Raw genomic sequence first — 15,865 nt, 5'->3', positions numbered from 1 at the left:
TTTTACCCATCAAAGAAAAAGAAAAAATTTGTATTGCTTGTCCTCCGGATTTAGAATTATTTCCAATACTGCTTTCAGTTGTCTGTAGTTGTGCAGCCTCTGACAAATTTCAGAATCACATAAATACATTGCAGGCATTTTCATATGCATGCCATGGTGGTAAATGTCATGTACTTTTCCAAAGTTTTAAAATAGTAGGCTTTTAGTATAGTGTTGCCCTAAAGAAGATACTGTGGGAAACTTACATAATTGGTCGAATATTTTATAAGACAGGACTATTGAGGTTGCTAGTAATTAATTAGTAACTATTAGTATGTGTAGCTATCTGAATCCCTAAAAGTGAATGAGGTTGCTGAGAAACATTTTCCCCTCTCCCACCTCTAGCCACCTTATCAGAGGCACCATCACCCTTTATCTTGTCTATTGCAGTAAAGAACTGAAGCTTCTCTGCCCTAGTCTTGGGCATGTAACTTCATTTTCCACACAGCAGCCAGAGAGGATATATCATGCCACTTCTCTGCTTAACAATAACAATATAAATCTTCCCATTGCACCCAATAAAACCCAAACTCCTCACCAAGCCATGGGATCTAGACACTTCTATGAACACTCTCCTCCCTCCCTTACTCATCCTTCTAGAAAAATACTGGCTTATTCCTCCCTAAAGGTTTGTGCTAGCTTTTTCCTCTTCTTGGAGATCTCCCCTCCAAATTGTTCATGGAAACTCTTCTATTACTTAAGTTCAATGAAAAATGTTCTCTCTTCAGAAATATCTTTCCTGCCCATGGGGTATATTTTTTCAAATGAGCACATTTTTACTTTGAGAAATATTTGCAATCTCTAGCACTACTGACCAAAAAAAAATAACAAATTCTTTTTTTCCTATTATTTAGCATTACTTAATATTTTCATACAGAACCTCCACTCTTCCCAGGTGTAACTTAGGCTCATACTGGCCTATGTTTCAATGAAATTGTATCCTATGCATAGAAAGAATCCATCTCCTGAAGGAGGTGGGTGCACTTGGTCCAGTAGTCTTCTGCAGCACAAATCTTAAAGACTTCTCCAGTTGCTTTATGTAGAAAGTCCCAAACTGCAGTTCATTAAAGGCTAATGAAAATTTGAAAACAGTGTGTCTGATGTGCTGTTTTTAAATCCAGATGTGTAGGGAAAGAGGAGGTACTGGGAAATGAAATTAATCAAATTATTTGTTATATTGTGTGCATATATGAATATGAATCTCTGCATCATGTATAATTATAATGCACCCAAAAATTTTGTAAAAAATAAATAAATATATGTGTGCTGGGGCTGGGCATGTGTCTCAGAGATAACTCTTGCCTAGCATGGGAGAGGACCTGAGTTCAATGCTTAGCACTGCCAAAACTTCATTGTTTAAAAAAATACATATGTGCAAAATTGGATGAATAAAAATGAAAATCCACAAATCATTAAAAAGTTCATGGATCAGAACAGATAACACCGAGGCCACAGTCAACTTCCTAGTGAATGAAGCAAGTGTAGCTCTTAGAAATAATGAAATTGGCTTCAAAGAATTGGACAGATTTAGCACTTCTGTGATATGCAGCCTAGCACACAGATTCCCTCTGCTTAATTGCTGCACTTACACGTGTCAGGACCTTCTAGGGAGCCAGCAGCGCCCTGGAATATCCAGTAAGCGGTCATGTGCCTATGTGTTAAAACTCTTAGAAAATACAAACATACCACCTGTCAGGGACATTTTTATAGAACTGTAATCTGTTTTTGTTTTGACAGCCATGTATGAAAGGCTAAGAATACTTTGGGGTCAATTTCCATGATATGATATTCAATATTGAGAGAGAAATTATTATTACTATGTTATCTATCAGTTCTTCTGGATCAGACTCTTAAAAAAAAAAAAGTTGTTTTGTCCCTATTTTCCAAATGGCTAATACTCTTCCTCTGAAAAGCACTGTTTCTCTTTGGCTATTTCAGCACTTTTATGTAATGGAAAATTTCACAAACACTTGCAAGAGATCTTTGTGCCCTTGGTTGTCCGCTACGTGGATCTCATGGAGTCCTCCATCGCCCAATCAATTCACAGAGGTTTTGAGCAAGAGACATGGCAGCCTGTCAAGTAGGTATCTTATCTAGTGTCCACAGAGCCTCTGCCTCTCAAGCCTGACCTTATGACTTTACACATGGCCATCTGTAGATATTGCTTATGGTGGTCCCTTCCCACGTTGTTTGTTTCTTTACAGGAATATCGCCAACAGTCTTCCCAATGTAGCTCTTCCAAAAGTTCCAAGTCTGCCTCTTAATCTTCCACAGATTCCTAGTCTTTCTACTCCTTCGTGGATGGCTTCTTTATATGAGTCCACGTGTGTATCCCTCACTTATTTCCTGGTGGTGTGTGTTAGCTACTGCATGGCCTGGGCTGTGTTTGTGCAGATGTGTTTAGATTGCATGGCATTTATCATCGTTAGTTGAAGAATACTATAGTTTTGGTTTTATTTGTTTGAGTCTTTTAAGCTATTAAGCTAAGCTTAGCATATCGATGATAAATGATGCAAGTTGAAAAATGCAAAACCACACTGATTTGATGTAATTCACATGTGATCTACAGAACAGGGGTCATTTTGAGATCCAGTTTTGTCAACTCTTCCCTAAGTGATAGAACCAAATCCTCCTTGTATAAACAGTGTGATAAGTATATTTTAAGGGTACTTAGGTTTAGCTTTCTTATTGCCCACATATTTATCTTGTGCATGTAGAAAGCCATTATAAAAATGTTTTCAAGAATATATTTTTGGCCTTGGGTTGTGGCTCTGTGGTAGAGCACTTGCCTAGCATGTGTGAGGCATTGGGTTCAATTCTCAGCACCACATAAACATAAATAAATAAAAGTTATTGTGTTTATCTACAACTAAAAAATATTTTTAAAAAAGAATATAATCTTTTCTGTTTATCTTAGTCTGAATGTTAAAATAACAGTATTGCACCTTGCAGGGAATTCCTTTATTTCCAAGCAGTGGGAAGTTCTCCTTTTGTTCCTTTAATGTATTAGTTGGCACACATTGTTATTTTAAAATATTCTTTATATCATTAAAAAGCCATATTTTTAATTCCACATGGTGATAAGCCTACCTGTTACAATTCAGTAACCAAGAGTCATCAAAGTAGAGTTATTGGCTTTGAAATTGATCGGGTCTGAATTTAGATCTTAGGTTCTTAATCATAAATCTTTCTTAGCCTCACTTTCTCAACTCTAAAATGGTTATGGCACCTAATTCAAAGATATTTTTGTAGAGACTGGAAAAAAACTGTAGGGAAATTCTTGCATGTCCTAGGCTTTCAATAAATGATGGCTACAATTGGTACATCCTAAGAACCTAGTAAATAATTATTACTACTTCTACATATTATTATTATAACTATCACCAGTCCTTCTCATTTTCAGTTATAACTGTAAAGGTTTAAAAACTATGAGCCTCACAGTAAGCAAATGAACTAAGTAACTAGTTCACAAATATAAAAATCTCAAGTAGGCAATAACAACTTTTGCCCAAGATATCACATGAAGTCAGAAAGAATAAATATTAGAAGAAGAAAAATAATTTCCATTTATTGAGAGCTTACTGTGTTCTTGGGACAGTGCCATGTTCTCTACAACTCTATAAGGTAAGTGCCATTATCTCCATTTTACAGTTAAGAAACTCTAGTCACAAAGACATTAAGAAAGAAAACTTGCCCAATGTCTCACATAAGCAAATGACAGGCAAATTTTGAAGTCAGTTTGCTTGATTACAAAGCCCTTATTTTTATTCAATATTTTTCTGCTTTCAGAAAACAGATTGTTTAAAAAGTTACTAGCTTTCTCTCTATCCCACCACCAACTGTCAACTCTATACCCAAACTAGTAGACACAGACAAGAAAACACAGGGAAAGACCAAGAAAGAGAACAGCTTGCAAAACAGCTTGGCAATATTTCTCCAAGTTAAACATCACCACTGGACTTATATTGCCAGGATATTATTTTACATGTGAATCTTTCTCTTATAGGCAAATGCTTTGGGCCATCGTAGTATGTAGAGCAATGTGTGTGCGTGCGCTCAGGAATTAACTGCAAAGTGTAATGAACCTTTCTAAGTGTATGAGTTTTGGTACTTCTTTATGCTGTTGTATAATTTAATTCTTTTTCCTCATTCTTCATCAATTTCACACCTTGATTTTGACCAAGAACACTATAGTGGAGGGTAATCTGTAAAATTTAATTTTTTCGTATTGCCATTTTTTTTTTAGCTTTGAGGTTTTTTTTTTTTTTTTTAGGGGTGGGGAGAGAGAGAGAGAGAGAGAGAGAGAGAGGGGGGGGGGGAGAGAATTTTTTAATATTTTTCTTTTTTTTTTTAGTTTTTTGGCAGGCACAACATCTTTGTTTGTATGTGGTGCTGAGGATCGAACCCGGGCCACACGCACGCCAGGCGAGCTCGCCACCACCTGAGCCACATCCCCAGCCCTAGCTTTGAGGTTTATGTGAACCACGAATCCCCTATTAATAAAGACCCCATTTTAGAATGATGAGAATCTCAGGAGAGGAATTATGACAAATTGAAACTTTATAAATACTTTTTCTCTCCCTGTTCTAGGCAAATTTTAAAAAATATGTTCTACAAATCAATCACTATTATTTTTACCTACCAAGATTATCAATGTTAGGTTCTTTGTCATGATGTCCAGAATTCTCATAATGTTATGATGTCATTGCAGTTGGCTTTTTGTTGTTTTATTGTAAAACTTTAAATAAGAAGAAATATTTCCATTTCACATAAAATATTAAACATATAACTCCTGATTTAGATAAATTTATATACATATTTATATAATGTATAAATTTATATAATATATAAGCATTTATTTATCTTTTTTATATTCTATAAAATCTTCATCCCCAGTCTGGAGATGTAGTTCAGTGGTAGAGCCAACCTAACACATGCAAGGCCCAGGGTTTGCTCTCAAACACCACAAAAATAAAGAAAGAAACAAAAGCAAATATGGGTTTGAAGAGACAGACCTATCTTCATTTTCAGTATTTTTGCTTTAGAAATGAATGCCAGTAAGGTAAATTTTCTGCAGGCATATTTAGGAGATCTCTTGGAGTCCATTATTCATATTTGAATTATTTTAATCTGTTAATAATACCTTTAGGAATAGGTCACTGATTAGAAATAATTTAAAATAGAAAAGCTCTAAATAAATTGCAGGTTACAGGTACCAACTCCAGAGAAAGTCTATTTACATTTCTTCATCTATCTATTTAATTATAACAAACACTTGTTATCTTAATTACATTGCCAATTAAGCCCATTGTCCAAAATCTTGCCGTAGCATAAACAGAAGAAAAATATCCTTATTTTCTTCAAAGATTTAATTGTCATGAAGAAAATTTTAATAGCAATCTGCTTTTACTGCTCAAGATTTTGCTTTGGTGGTGATTTATGTTGTCAAATAATATACATATTTCAAGTTTCATTTCTCCAAAGTAAGAAAATATAAGAAGCAGATTTGTTGCTTCACTGATTATATCCAATTGAAACAGAGCTCCTTTAATCTACCAAACTGTACACTATAGACACATAGGGATTTTGCTTTCTTCTCTTATATTTATTGTGCATAATGCTAAAAGGAAAAGTAAAAGTCATGTCTATTCAAATATTTTTTACACCAGCATCGTCATAGCACTGGTTCTTTTATTTAATGGTCCACTTGGTCCATATTCAGGTGAGGAGACTTTAGGTGAGTAAAGTTCTGTGCACTGTTTTGCTGTGATTAGTCCCTTGAGAACTTAACTCTGAGGACAGCTTGGCTAGACCCGGAGATCACAGAAATTGCCATCAGCATGGGAGGGGGAAAGCAACGGAGCTGAGACACTGCCAGGGAACAGGGCAGAAACATAGCTTTTAATTAGCCAGAGCAAGAGGTGATTTCTTTAAACTCGCTAATTAAGATATGTTTAGCTAAATAATATGATTATTTAAAATCGCTTTATTTTTCATAAAAGTTTTCCACTGTGCCCTTATAATAAATTAGTTTATTTCTTCTGTTTTCTTTTACAAAGTGAAAATATAAATTTTAGTTTAGTATCTGTGAAGCAATGGTTAGAAAGCTAAGGACAAATGAATCAGAAAGCAGCTTTTTTGTTTTCCTCTTTGTTCTCTTTACAGTTCAGTTTCATTATGTAGGAGTATTTTACTTCCAAAACACCTCTCTCCCTATTAACCTATATACTTACATAATGGAAAGTGCTAGCATTATCATTTGCCCAAATATTATATGAACTCCTCTAAAATTACCTTCATGAGTGGTGTGAAAATACAGTCCCTTAGAGTAATTTTACCATAGTAGTGAATGTAGAGCATATCTTGGCTCCACAGTTGGACATAAGGACTTGAAATGCATGAATCTGCTCTGACTTCAGAGTACCCTGAATGTCTTTTCTCTGTTAAACCACCTTGACTAAGGTAGATTCTAATTATGAGTTAGAATAGTCACAAAGCACTTCAAAATGAAAATAAAGGTTTGCTTCCTTACCTGGCCTGTCATTTTATTTTCAGTACCTGTTTCATTTCTACCTGTAATGGAGAGATAGTCTAAGGTGTGTGCTATACTCCTATAGACAGAAGCCATCATAAGATAGGCACATGTGCAGGACTAAAGAATAAAGCCAAAGATGCTGTCATATTAATTTCTTGCATAAAATATACTTTTTAGAATTTCTAGGAAAAAAATATTTGTGTATTTATCCTACAGATTGGTAAAGAATCTTAAAAATGTTGTTCTTATATACACAATTTATTTCCTTTCCCTAGTTAGCTATCCTTATCCTCCTATTCTTTATTTTAAATCTTACTACTGTATTTATTTATATTTTATCTCCTTACCTTATTAAAAATTAGAAAGGAAGAATTAGAAGGCTGGACAAAGAAATATAGGGTCACTGGATATTTTATGTGGTACTTTTTTTGCTAACAGCAATAGATACAGAATGGAAAACAACAAATTGTTGGTCCACATAGTTAATGTTGGAAGTGCATGATGTTCTTCATTTCTCCCGTTTTTGTTTTTTTTTTTTCCTAGCAATGGCTCAGCAACATCAGAAGACCTTTTTTGGAAACTTGATGCACTGCAAATGTTTGTCTTTGATCTACACTGGCCAGAACAAGAATTTGCCCACCATTTAGAGCAAAGACTTAAACTAATGGCCAGTGATATGATAGAGGCCTGTGTCAAAAGGTAGACATGTATTTTCAAGTTGCTGCTTAATGTGCTAGCACCCAAGTACCTGTTATATGATTGTCATATGAAAGAATTCAACATATACTGCTATTTCCAAAATTTCATGGGCCTTAGTTTCCCTGACCTAAATTCTGGAAACCCATGTAATTGACTAAATTGACCTGACACTTTTTTTTTTTCAGGTCTCCCATCCATTGTCCTAATCAGTAACACCCATAACACATGAATCATTTTTGTTGTACTTATTATCTCTCTGGGAATACTGTACTTTAAATTCCCAAGGTAATATCTTGTGAGACATATGGAAAAGGTCTGTTGAGTTCTTAATGCATTATGTACTGTGTCTGTGTACTGTGAAATGGCATGGCAAACTCAAAATATGATCAGCACCATCATTTTTTCTGGGATTGCTAAATGTTTTTGGGTGTTCTCTGTCCACACCAGATGAATGTCATGTATCTGCTTACATTCTTTAGCACTTAACCAGAAATAAGTCATTGGACTTTGGATTCTTCCAAATCTGCTTTCATTTTTTTTTTTAGAAGTTTCTGCAAAATCAGCATTGCATTCTAATTGGGTGAATATTATTTTTTACATTGCCCTTGCTTAGGATATGTTCAAGATATGTTCAAGAATGCTGTAGGGCAGCATTTTGGAATAACAGTCAAACACTGGTTGGAGCAATTGAATATTCCTGAATTCATTAAATCAAGAAAAATCTTGTCTTGTTTAATGGCTATGGATTAAATTAAGGAAATGCCATCAATTAAATTATTTCATATTTTTAAATTATCTGTGATTCTGATGCCTCAAATCTGTGGATAGTCTTTGGATACTTTAGCAAAATCAAAATTTTCTATTGTTCAGTTTATTCCCCAAACCCACCTGCAACTTCAAGTGTTTAAAAAAGAATTTGTGACATAAAAGAATTATGTGTTCTCTGTTGTACATCTTATAGTCCAGACTTGCACATTTTTTAATTTGGTGAGCCCTCACATAGAGGATTTATTATACTTGAAGGCAGAGAAGTAAATGATTTTTCTACTTGGAAATTAATTCAGGCAGTTAAGTGAATGTATGAGATTATTTTCCATTAAGTGGGATACATTAGTTATAACAAAGAGCTTCATTTGAGTAGCAATATTGACCCCGTAAAGTTGACAGCCAAATACCACTTGGTAAAGCACATTTTAAAAGGTTGTTCTTACATGTAACATTGCAGTCTGATCTTTTATTTGAGACACCTGAAAAGCACATCCCACCTCCTCCATCAGGTCCCAAGCTCTGTCACACTGCTACCTCCTTATTTGCATGTTTTAAATTATCATCTTATAGTGTTGATTTCACATTAACAAAATAGGTGGGACATATGTCAGAATTTCTTACTCTGAATTCATGTTTTAATAACTAGAACAAGAACTGCATTTGAACTCAAGCTACAAAAGGCAAACAAAACAACCGACTTGCGCATTCCAGCCTCTGTGTGCACAATGTTCAATGTATTAGTTGATGCCAAAAAACAAAGCACCAAACTCTGTGCCCTGGATGGAGGACAAGAGGTAAGCAGAGTGTGTGATTCACGTGAGACTGCAGCACAGGGAGTCCTAGCAGGAGGGTCCTTGGCTCAGGTCACCTCCTCCTGCTTTATATATATGTTGCCTAAAATTTTACAAGTGGCCATTGGATTTCAGATATGCAGTTTTAGCTGGTTTGTATTTACATAAACCTTGCTTTTTACAAGCAAATGAGAGAGCTAAAAAGGTACCTACTTTGTTTAAACAAATATAGACTATCCAGAGTTTGCATCCATACAAGCAAGCCACAAAAAATAGCATATGAAACACTTTATTTACACAAGTTTCCATTTTTAAAGATCAAGTCGAAATCCACTTAAAAAGTAGGCCTAGTTCTTATCCACATATGTTCTATTTATTTTAGTTTGATTTACAATTTGTTTGGTTTTTTAATTCACAAATACAATTTCATCTTACGCCATGATTTGTTTTAGTTGTGAGTGGTGATTGCGTTAAAATGATTTATTTTTCTTATATTATCTGTTTAAGTTGACATTTTGTTGCTTTTTTCCCCATTATAATTACTTTTTCATCATTTCTTTATTCTTCCCATATGTTCTCTTTCTTCATCATTTTTTTTTCACCCATGGCATGATCCAGGTTGGTAGTCAATGGGTAAGTCTCTCTCACTTTTTTTTTTTTTTTTTTTTTAAGGAAAAGCACATTCATTTTCATTTTAATTTAATTAATTTTTAGAATTGTAAATTTTTATGTTTATATTTTAAAATTAAAATAATATAATTAATTACATTTTCAGGGTTTTTACTTCTGTGTGTGTATACAAGGTTAACAGCTTACTGTAACCTAGAAATAGCCCAAAGACAAATTAAAATACATGTAAATACTTAACACCTTAAATAATACCAAGGAAAATGTTTCTTGCCTATTAGGGCTGCAGAATCTAAAAATTACCCTTAGATTTTTTAAAGATAAAATATTTAAAGCAAAATGAACTTGCCTTTCTTTCAGTGAAAATCTAAATAAATTTAGATGCAGAGTGACTATTAACAGTTTCATGCATTTATTTACAGTATATATTTTCATAGAAAACAGAAGAATTTACAGTTTGGAACTTTATATGATATATAGCATATTTCAGGAGAACCCCTAAATACTACTATCAGGAAGATACACCCAAAGTCGTTTCATTACTGATGAACCCAATTGTGGATGTCAGGTTCAAGTCCACGAGTAACAACTCACTCTCAAACTCAATAAGAAAAACAGGCACACAGGTGACAAGCACTGTTCTCTGGTCAAATGATTCTTATAATCAACAAAGGTAGTGGAGAGACTTTTGCCCTTGATGAAAGGTCATACGCATGGTTTCAAAACCTTCATGCATACTGAATTGACTAAATTACATTCTTTATTTTGTTGTTGTTGTTAGTCAAGATGTTTTAATGTCCTATGAACAGGTTAAATCTTATAAGTCTTACAGCTGACACCGGGATGTCAAAGACAGGGCCATCTTTACTAAGCTGACAGTTTCCATCCAAGCAAAATGTGTTAGCTAATTGTGAAAGTAGATAAGAAAGCACACTATTTGTAAGTTTCATACTTACTAACTCGGATATTGACGTTAGCTATTTGTCCATAGTTTATATTTGTGTGTACATACTCATATTTCATTCTTTGAGCAATTCGGTAATGAAAATGTATTTCTAATATCATTTTGTACAGCCTTACGAATACAAGTGACTGGCACACAAGTGTTGTAGAATGTTCAGTAATTATCATTCTCTGATCATTTACAAATGATTTATTATCTGTAATTATCTGAATGAGTAGGCAGCTGGCTTAGATACCTATGGCTCTAATCACCCTTCATGTTTTTCAGTACCTAGATGTGAGCCTTTGTCTACCTGAGTATATTGTCTTAAGTCTCTTCATAAGCCCATTCTTTTCTCATCCTGATTATAGAGTCATCTTGCTTCTTCCCATGAACACTGGGTTTATTCATTGGTTCTTATTTCCATACACACTACAGTACCTGGCACATAATAGGCACTTAGTAAATATTTATTGAGTGTATGAACAGACTGCATTGTTGTCACTGCTTTGAAAATCCTCCCCTGTAAGAAACAACTCACTCTCAAACTTAATAAGAAAAGCAGGCACACACGTGACAAGCACTGTTCTCTGGTCAAATGATTCTTTACATTAATAGGTGGATGGTTTTGAGGAGTAATCTACTGTTTATTATGTCTGCACCTGTACCTTCTCACCAGAGACAATTAGTTCCCCATAACTTTCACACAATTAATATAGTTCAAAATGTGCAGGTGTAAAACCCATTAGCAACCCTGAAAAGTGGTAAACAAGAATTTCAGTGCAAAAAAAAAAAAAAATGAATGAAAAAAGGATTATATAATTTATTTTTTTTATCTTCAGTAAATATACTCACCTAATTGCACAGGCTTTCCCTCTCTATATGTGCTAAGTTTTAAAATTGGTACTAGATACTTAGCCAATTTGGGACCTGGTAAAAATATATACTACATAGTTGAACCTAGCAGAGATCATTTCTAAATTAAAAAGAAATTACCTCTCTGAAGAATCTAGTAAATTTGTTCTATTGCCATTGCTGACATAAAAGCCTTCCCTACACCTTGCCACAATGCAGCCCCTTCTCTACTCCTAAATTACAATTCTGTTTTATTACATGCCACGTGAGGATGCAAACATGCTCTGCCAGACTCAGAACAGGGTTTAATGGAGTGATTAGTGAGTGAATGATCTGCTCATGTGACAGCTGTGGGTAATGAGTCAGCAGTCTCAGGCCAATCCCTCAGGGACAGATGTTGAGATCACAAACCACCACCGTGTTTAGAATCCTTGTTATCCATAGCTGCAGAGAAGCAGATGACTGCATGGACTTCAGGCACTCACCTGCTCTCCAAGTCACTTCATCCCATGGTCCAGTTGGCTGAGGATAAGAATGAAAACACATTCATGAGGCAATTCAGGGGAACAGGGGGAGCCCTGCTTTTACAGTGTTTGTTCTCAAGTAAATACTTCCATTTGTAGAACTAACAATTCAGGGCTTTCAAAAATGCTTCCCAAGAGAAGAACCAAAATCTTTTTGTAAGAAGGCTGGGTTCCACTGGCATTAATTAGTTTCATTCCTTGTGTGTTTGTATGACAACAATCAAGAGAAGCAATGATATTCACCTGAGTATAGGGTGAGAGGGTGGGCAGTCAGGATTTCAGATGCATCTGGACTTCATTAAGTGAGGAATCCTTCTTGGTTATTTTAATATAATTCAGAGTCATTCGCTAAAGAAGTAGAGTTGTAACAGTTTACTTTTGAAGGTGGATGTGGAGAGAGTTAGTTTATGAATGAGTTGGAATCTACCAAAGCTATGATAGAATTGGCAATCCAATTTGGAATATTCTAAGAATTTTATAGGTTTTTAGTGCTGGGGACAAAACTTGCCAAGTTTTTATTGATCACTACTATGTGTTCATATAAATGAAAAAATTTCTGTCAGTTTTAGCTTAGGCAATATAAATATCTTTGCTGATAAATTCTGGTTTTAGTTATTTGTAATATCTTGTTTTTGAAAGCTATCCAGCTCTTCTGATGAACAACTTTCTAACTTACTTTTTTTTTTTTTAACTACATATGACATCCATGGCTGTTATCTTTGCAGAATACACAAATATACAATAGGACTTCTTAGGCCCTATCCTGACCCATGCCCCTGGCCACCTCTATCAACTGCGCAGATAGAGTATATTCTGGAAGTTCCCAACAGTTTTAATATTAGTAAAGTCAGATCTAATCAGATAAATTTACAATAGCAGAACCCCATATTATAAAAACCTATCAAACCTCATTCTATTTGGGTTTACCCTTGGGGTAATATATTTAATATCTGTATTTCCTTGTTTTTTCTTTTTCCTTTTGTTTTAGTGTGTATTTATTCTCATTCTTCCCATGTGTCCTCCTCCTTCCTCCCTCCCCCTTTCTTTTTTTTCATATTAATACATTATTTTATTTTTACTTTGAAACATATTGCCAACAGACTCTACAATCTAGAAAGCAGACAATACTTAAAGTCAATTCTCAACAACAGCTTATTTCAATGCTATGTTTATGTAAAGAGAAGTGTGAAAATATTAGCTCAATTTCTGAGGGTCTAAGTTATTTACCTTCTAATTCTGTACTCGCCTTAGGTATCTTTTGCCTATTTAAATACCTGTGAAAAAACTGAGAATCATTTATACTCAAGTTTTTGTTGAAATTTGAGGATCATATATGATTAGAACCTTGACAGAACTATTAAAAGAGATTTTTCAAATTAGGGCTGTAGATACTAAACCCTCCCTCCCCCTTTCTGTTTATGGCTAGATCAGATAGCCAAGAAAGCAACAACCCAAGAATATGTTTTATTGGAGAATTTCCTGGCTCCTAGGGGCCATTGACTTTCCCTGCTTTTCAACAGAATGAGTATAAATTAATTCTTTAGTAACTTATCACTTGATTTTAAGAATTGCCAGAATTAATCCAACCAAAATTTAACATGTGGAAGCACTGTTATTTTATATCAATAGCTTGATATTTTATTACTTTTTAGTTAAAAGTTAAAAAGCACAAGTCAAGCTGACCATTAAGGCCAAGACTATTTAAGAACCCATTTGGAGATCTGAGAGTCTCAATTCCTTTGTTTTGGGGACAATTTCCATGTCAGAGGGAAGTGGGGAGCTTGAAGACCATCTCCTGTGTCCCTTTCCTATTCTACCCCAAAGAGGAGCCTGGGCTGGTATTTCATTTCCTCTTGGTACACAGACAAACCAGATCTGTAGCCAGAAGGATAAGAGAGGAGAGTTGACAGAGCTCATTTACATAAACTCCTTGCCACCCAGTCAGCTGTACAGATTCAGCTGGAGCTGGAGGCCCTTTGTGCAAGTGTGACTGTCGAGCTTATCCTACCAATCATTCTAGACACTGGAGTTGTTCACCTGGTGTCAGATGTGTTCCTGTGATATACTGCGTGACTCAGAACGTTATGGATAACTGAGGCCAGAGCAGAACTTAACTTCCAGTCAGCTTGCTGAGGCTTTTTCTTCTGCCTTTTTCTTTATACTGTCTGCTTTTCAAGCTTTTCCAGTGGCCAAAGCACTACTGCTCTCCTTCTGTTTCTATTCCATTTGTCCTCTGGGGAGCATGAATGTGGGCACCTGTAAGGCTTTAGGTGAGCGAGACAAGCATCACTGGTACAATGATGGAAAAGTTCCATGTCCATATGTGTAGCTGATTTCAGACCACTGTCATTATACATGCACACTCATGCTCAGAAAAAAAGAAAATAATTTAGTAGCTCCAAAATTATGCTTCCTACATTATTATTTATGCAGGTGGTTGATGATCACTTAGAACTGCCAGAGCCCTTGAGCAAGCAGGGATCAGTCCTAAGTATTCCAAAGCAGGCCTAAGTTGATGTTTTGTTCTGTGTGGAAACTTTGAGACATGTTTTCAGAAGAAAAAAAAATAGCTTTCAAAAACTTACATCTTAGGAAGCTATTCAACCAGCAGCTGTTAAGTTGGTCTAATGTTTATACTGACCTGAGTACTTTTACTCCGTGCATTATGTTAGCTGTTCCAAGAAGCCTTGAACCATCAAGATAGGGTTAGTCTTTACAAGTCACATTTTCTGTGAAGTGGCTATTGGGGACAATCTGCTGTCAGATAATGCTTCCAAAGGAAGAATTACTGTTTAAATGGATGTGCCTTCACATGCCGTGGAAGCCCAAGTTCCTGCCAATTTAAGAAGGTAGCCCACTACTATTCTCTAAAGAAAAAAAAAAAAAAAAGTCTTTCAGGTTTATTTAAAATACACCTTTTTTTTTTTTTTTTTTTTTTTTTATTCCAAGGCGTCTTTTTCATGAGGAAGCTGCAATAAAACTATGGGGAGTGAGTGCCTGTTTCATTCCACCTTTTATGGCCTATTAATTTGTTACCATCTATTCACCTTTGTTGATGAAATTTTAAGTTTGCCCTTGCTTGAGCATATTGTAAGAATTGTATAAACTGCTGCTCCCCGGCTGACAAAAAGGTCCTTTTAGAGAGAACAATTGGGAGCTCATTTTATTTCTAGAGCACATTTAAAATAACTTATGAATGAGAGTTGTCAGACATGAAATGCTGTATTAATTAAATCTTTAGAAAAAGATTTTTTTTTTTTTTTTGCTTCTCCAGCTAAATCAACCATTTAGAAAAATACACGGCCAGGCCACCTTAATTATGGAGGAGGAGACAAAAAGTATCCTTCACATTCCTACGCCTGAATAAGAATAAGAACTCAATTCATCTAAATAATAACCCCATTAGCTGCTTAACTCAACAGTGCACATGGGAAAATTTTCAAACTGCAATGTAAAAAAAGTGTTGATTGGGCAGATCGTTTTCAAGGTTTTGTTCTTTTAATGTACAAAATGATCATTTTAAGTAAGTTTGATATGTCATAACTAGTAGCTTTAGAGCACTTATGACTTATGATAGAAGTTTTGTGTCCATATCAACTAATGCATCTTTTGTCTTTCAATATCTAGCAACAGTACCATTCAAAAATAGATGATTTGATTGACAACACTGTAAAAGAAATCATTTCACTGCTAGTTTCAAAGGTAATGTATTATTTCTTCACCTTTTTAAATCAAATTTTAAAATAAGCTTCAACTGATATTCAGAATATCTGATATTTCTAAGTATCTAATTATCCAATTGGGTAACTGTAGTTTGAAAATTACATGCAAGAGAAATTGTAATTTTAAGAAAAGTTGTAAACAATGAACAAGGCGTAGGGTTCAATCTCTAGCAAAAACACAGAGTGCACGCGAAAGAGAAGAGAGAAAAGTTATGAACAAGAAAAGATTTTGAACAGTTAATCAAGAACTTCTGATATTTTTGTTCATAATGAATTTTTACTTTTTTGGCAAAAGTGTTATCCTTTTAAAAATAACTTTTTTCCCCAGTAATACCACTTACCATTTATCTTAATTCCTGAGC

General features: G+C 34.8%; 1 protein-coding gene across 1 annotated transcript in view; it reads left to right on the top strand.

Annotated features, from left to right (window-relative positions):
* The window catches only part of Cadps2 (calcium dependent secretion activator 2), a 501,039-nt gene that overhangs the window by 430,256 nt on the left and 54,918 nt on the right, over positions 1 to 15,865 (top strand). The window contains exons 19-23 of the mRNA XM_076861895.2: positions 1,978 to 2,119; positions 7,118 to 7,273; positions 8,688 to 8,835; positions 9,451 to 9,465; positions 15,409 to 15,483. Of these exons, the coding sequence (XP_076718010.2) occupies positions 1,978 to 2,119; positions 7,118 to 7,273; positions 8,688 to 8,835; positions 9,451 to 9,465; positions 15,409 to 15,483 (536 nt within the window). The remainder of the gene's footprint in view (positions 1 to 1,977; positions 2,120 to 7,117; positions 7,274 to 8,687; positions 8,836 to 9,450; positions 9,466 to 15,408; positions 15,484 to 15,865) is intronic.

Source organism: Callospermophilus lateralis, chromosome 1 (genome assembly GCF_048772815.1).
Source record: "Callospermophilus lateralis isolate mCalLat2 chromosome 1, mCalLat2.hap1, whole genome shotgun sequence".
NCBI lineage: Eukaryota > Metazoa > Chordata > Mammalia > Rodentia > Sciuridae > Callospermophilus > Callospermophilus lateralis.
Note: the sequence above shows the minus strand (reverse complement) of the source record. Positions and strands in the feature narration are given on the sequence as shown.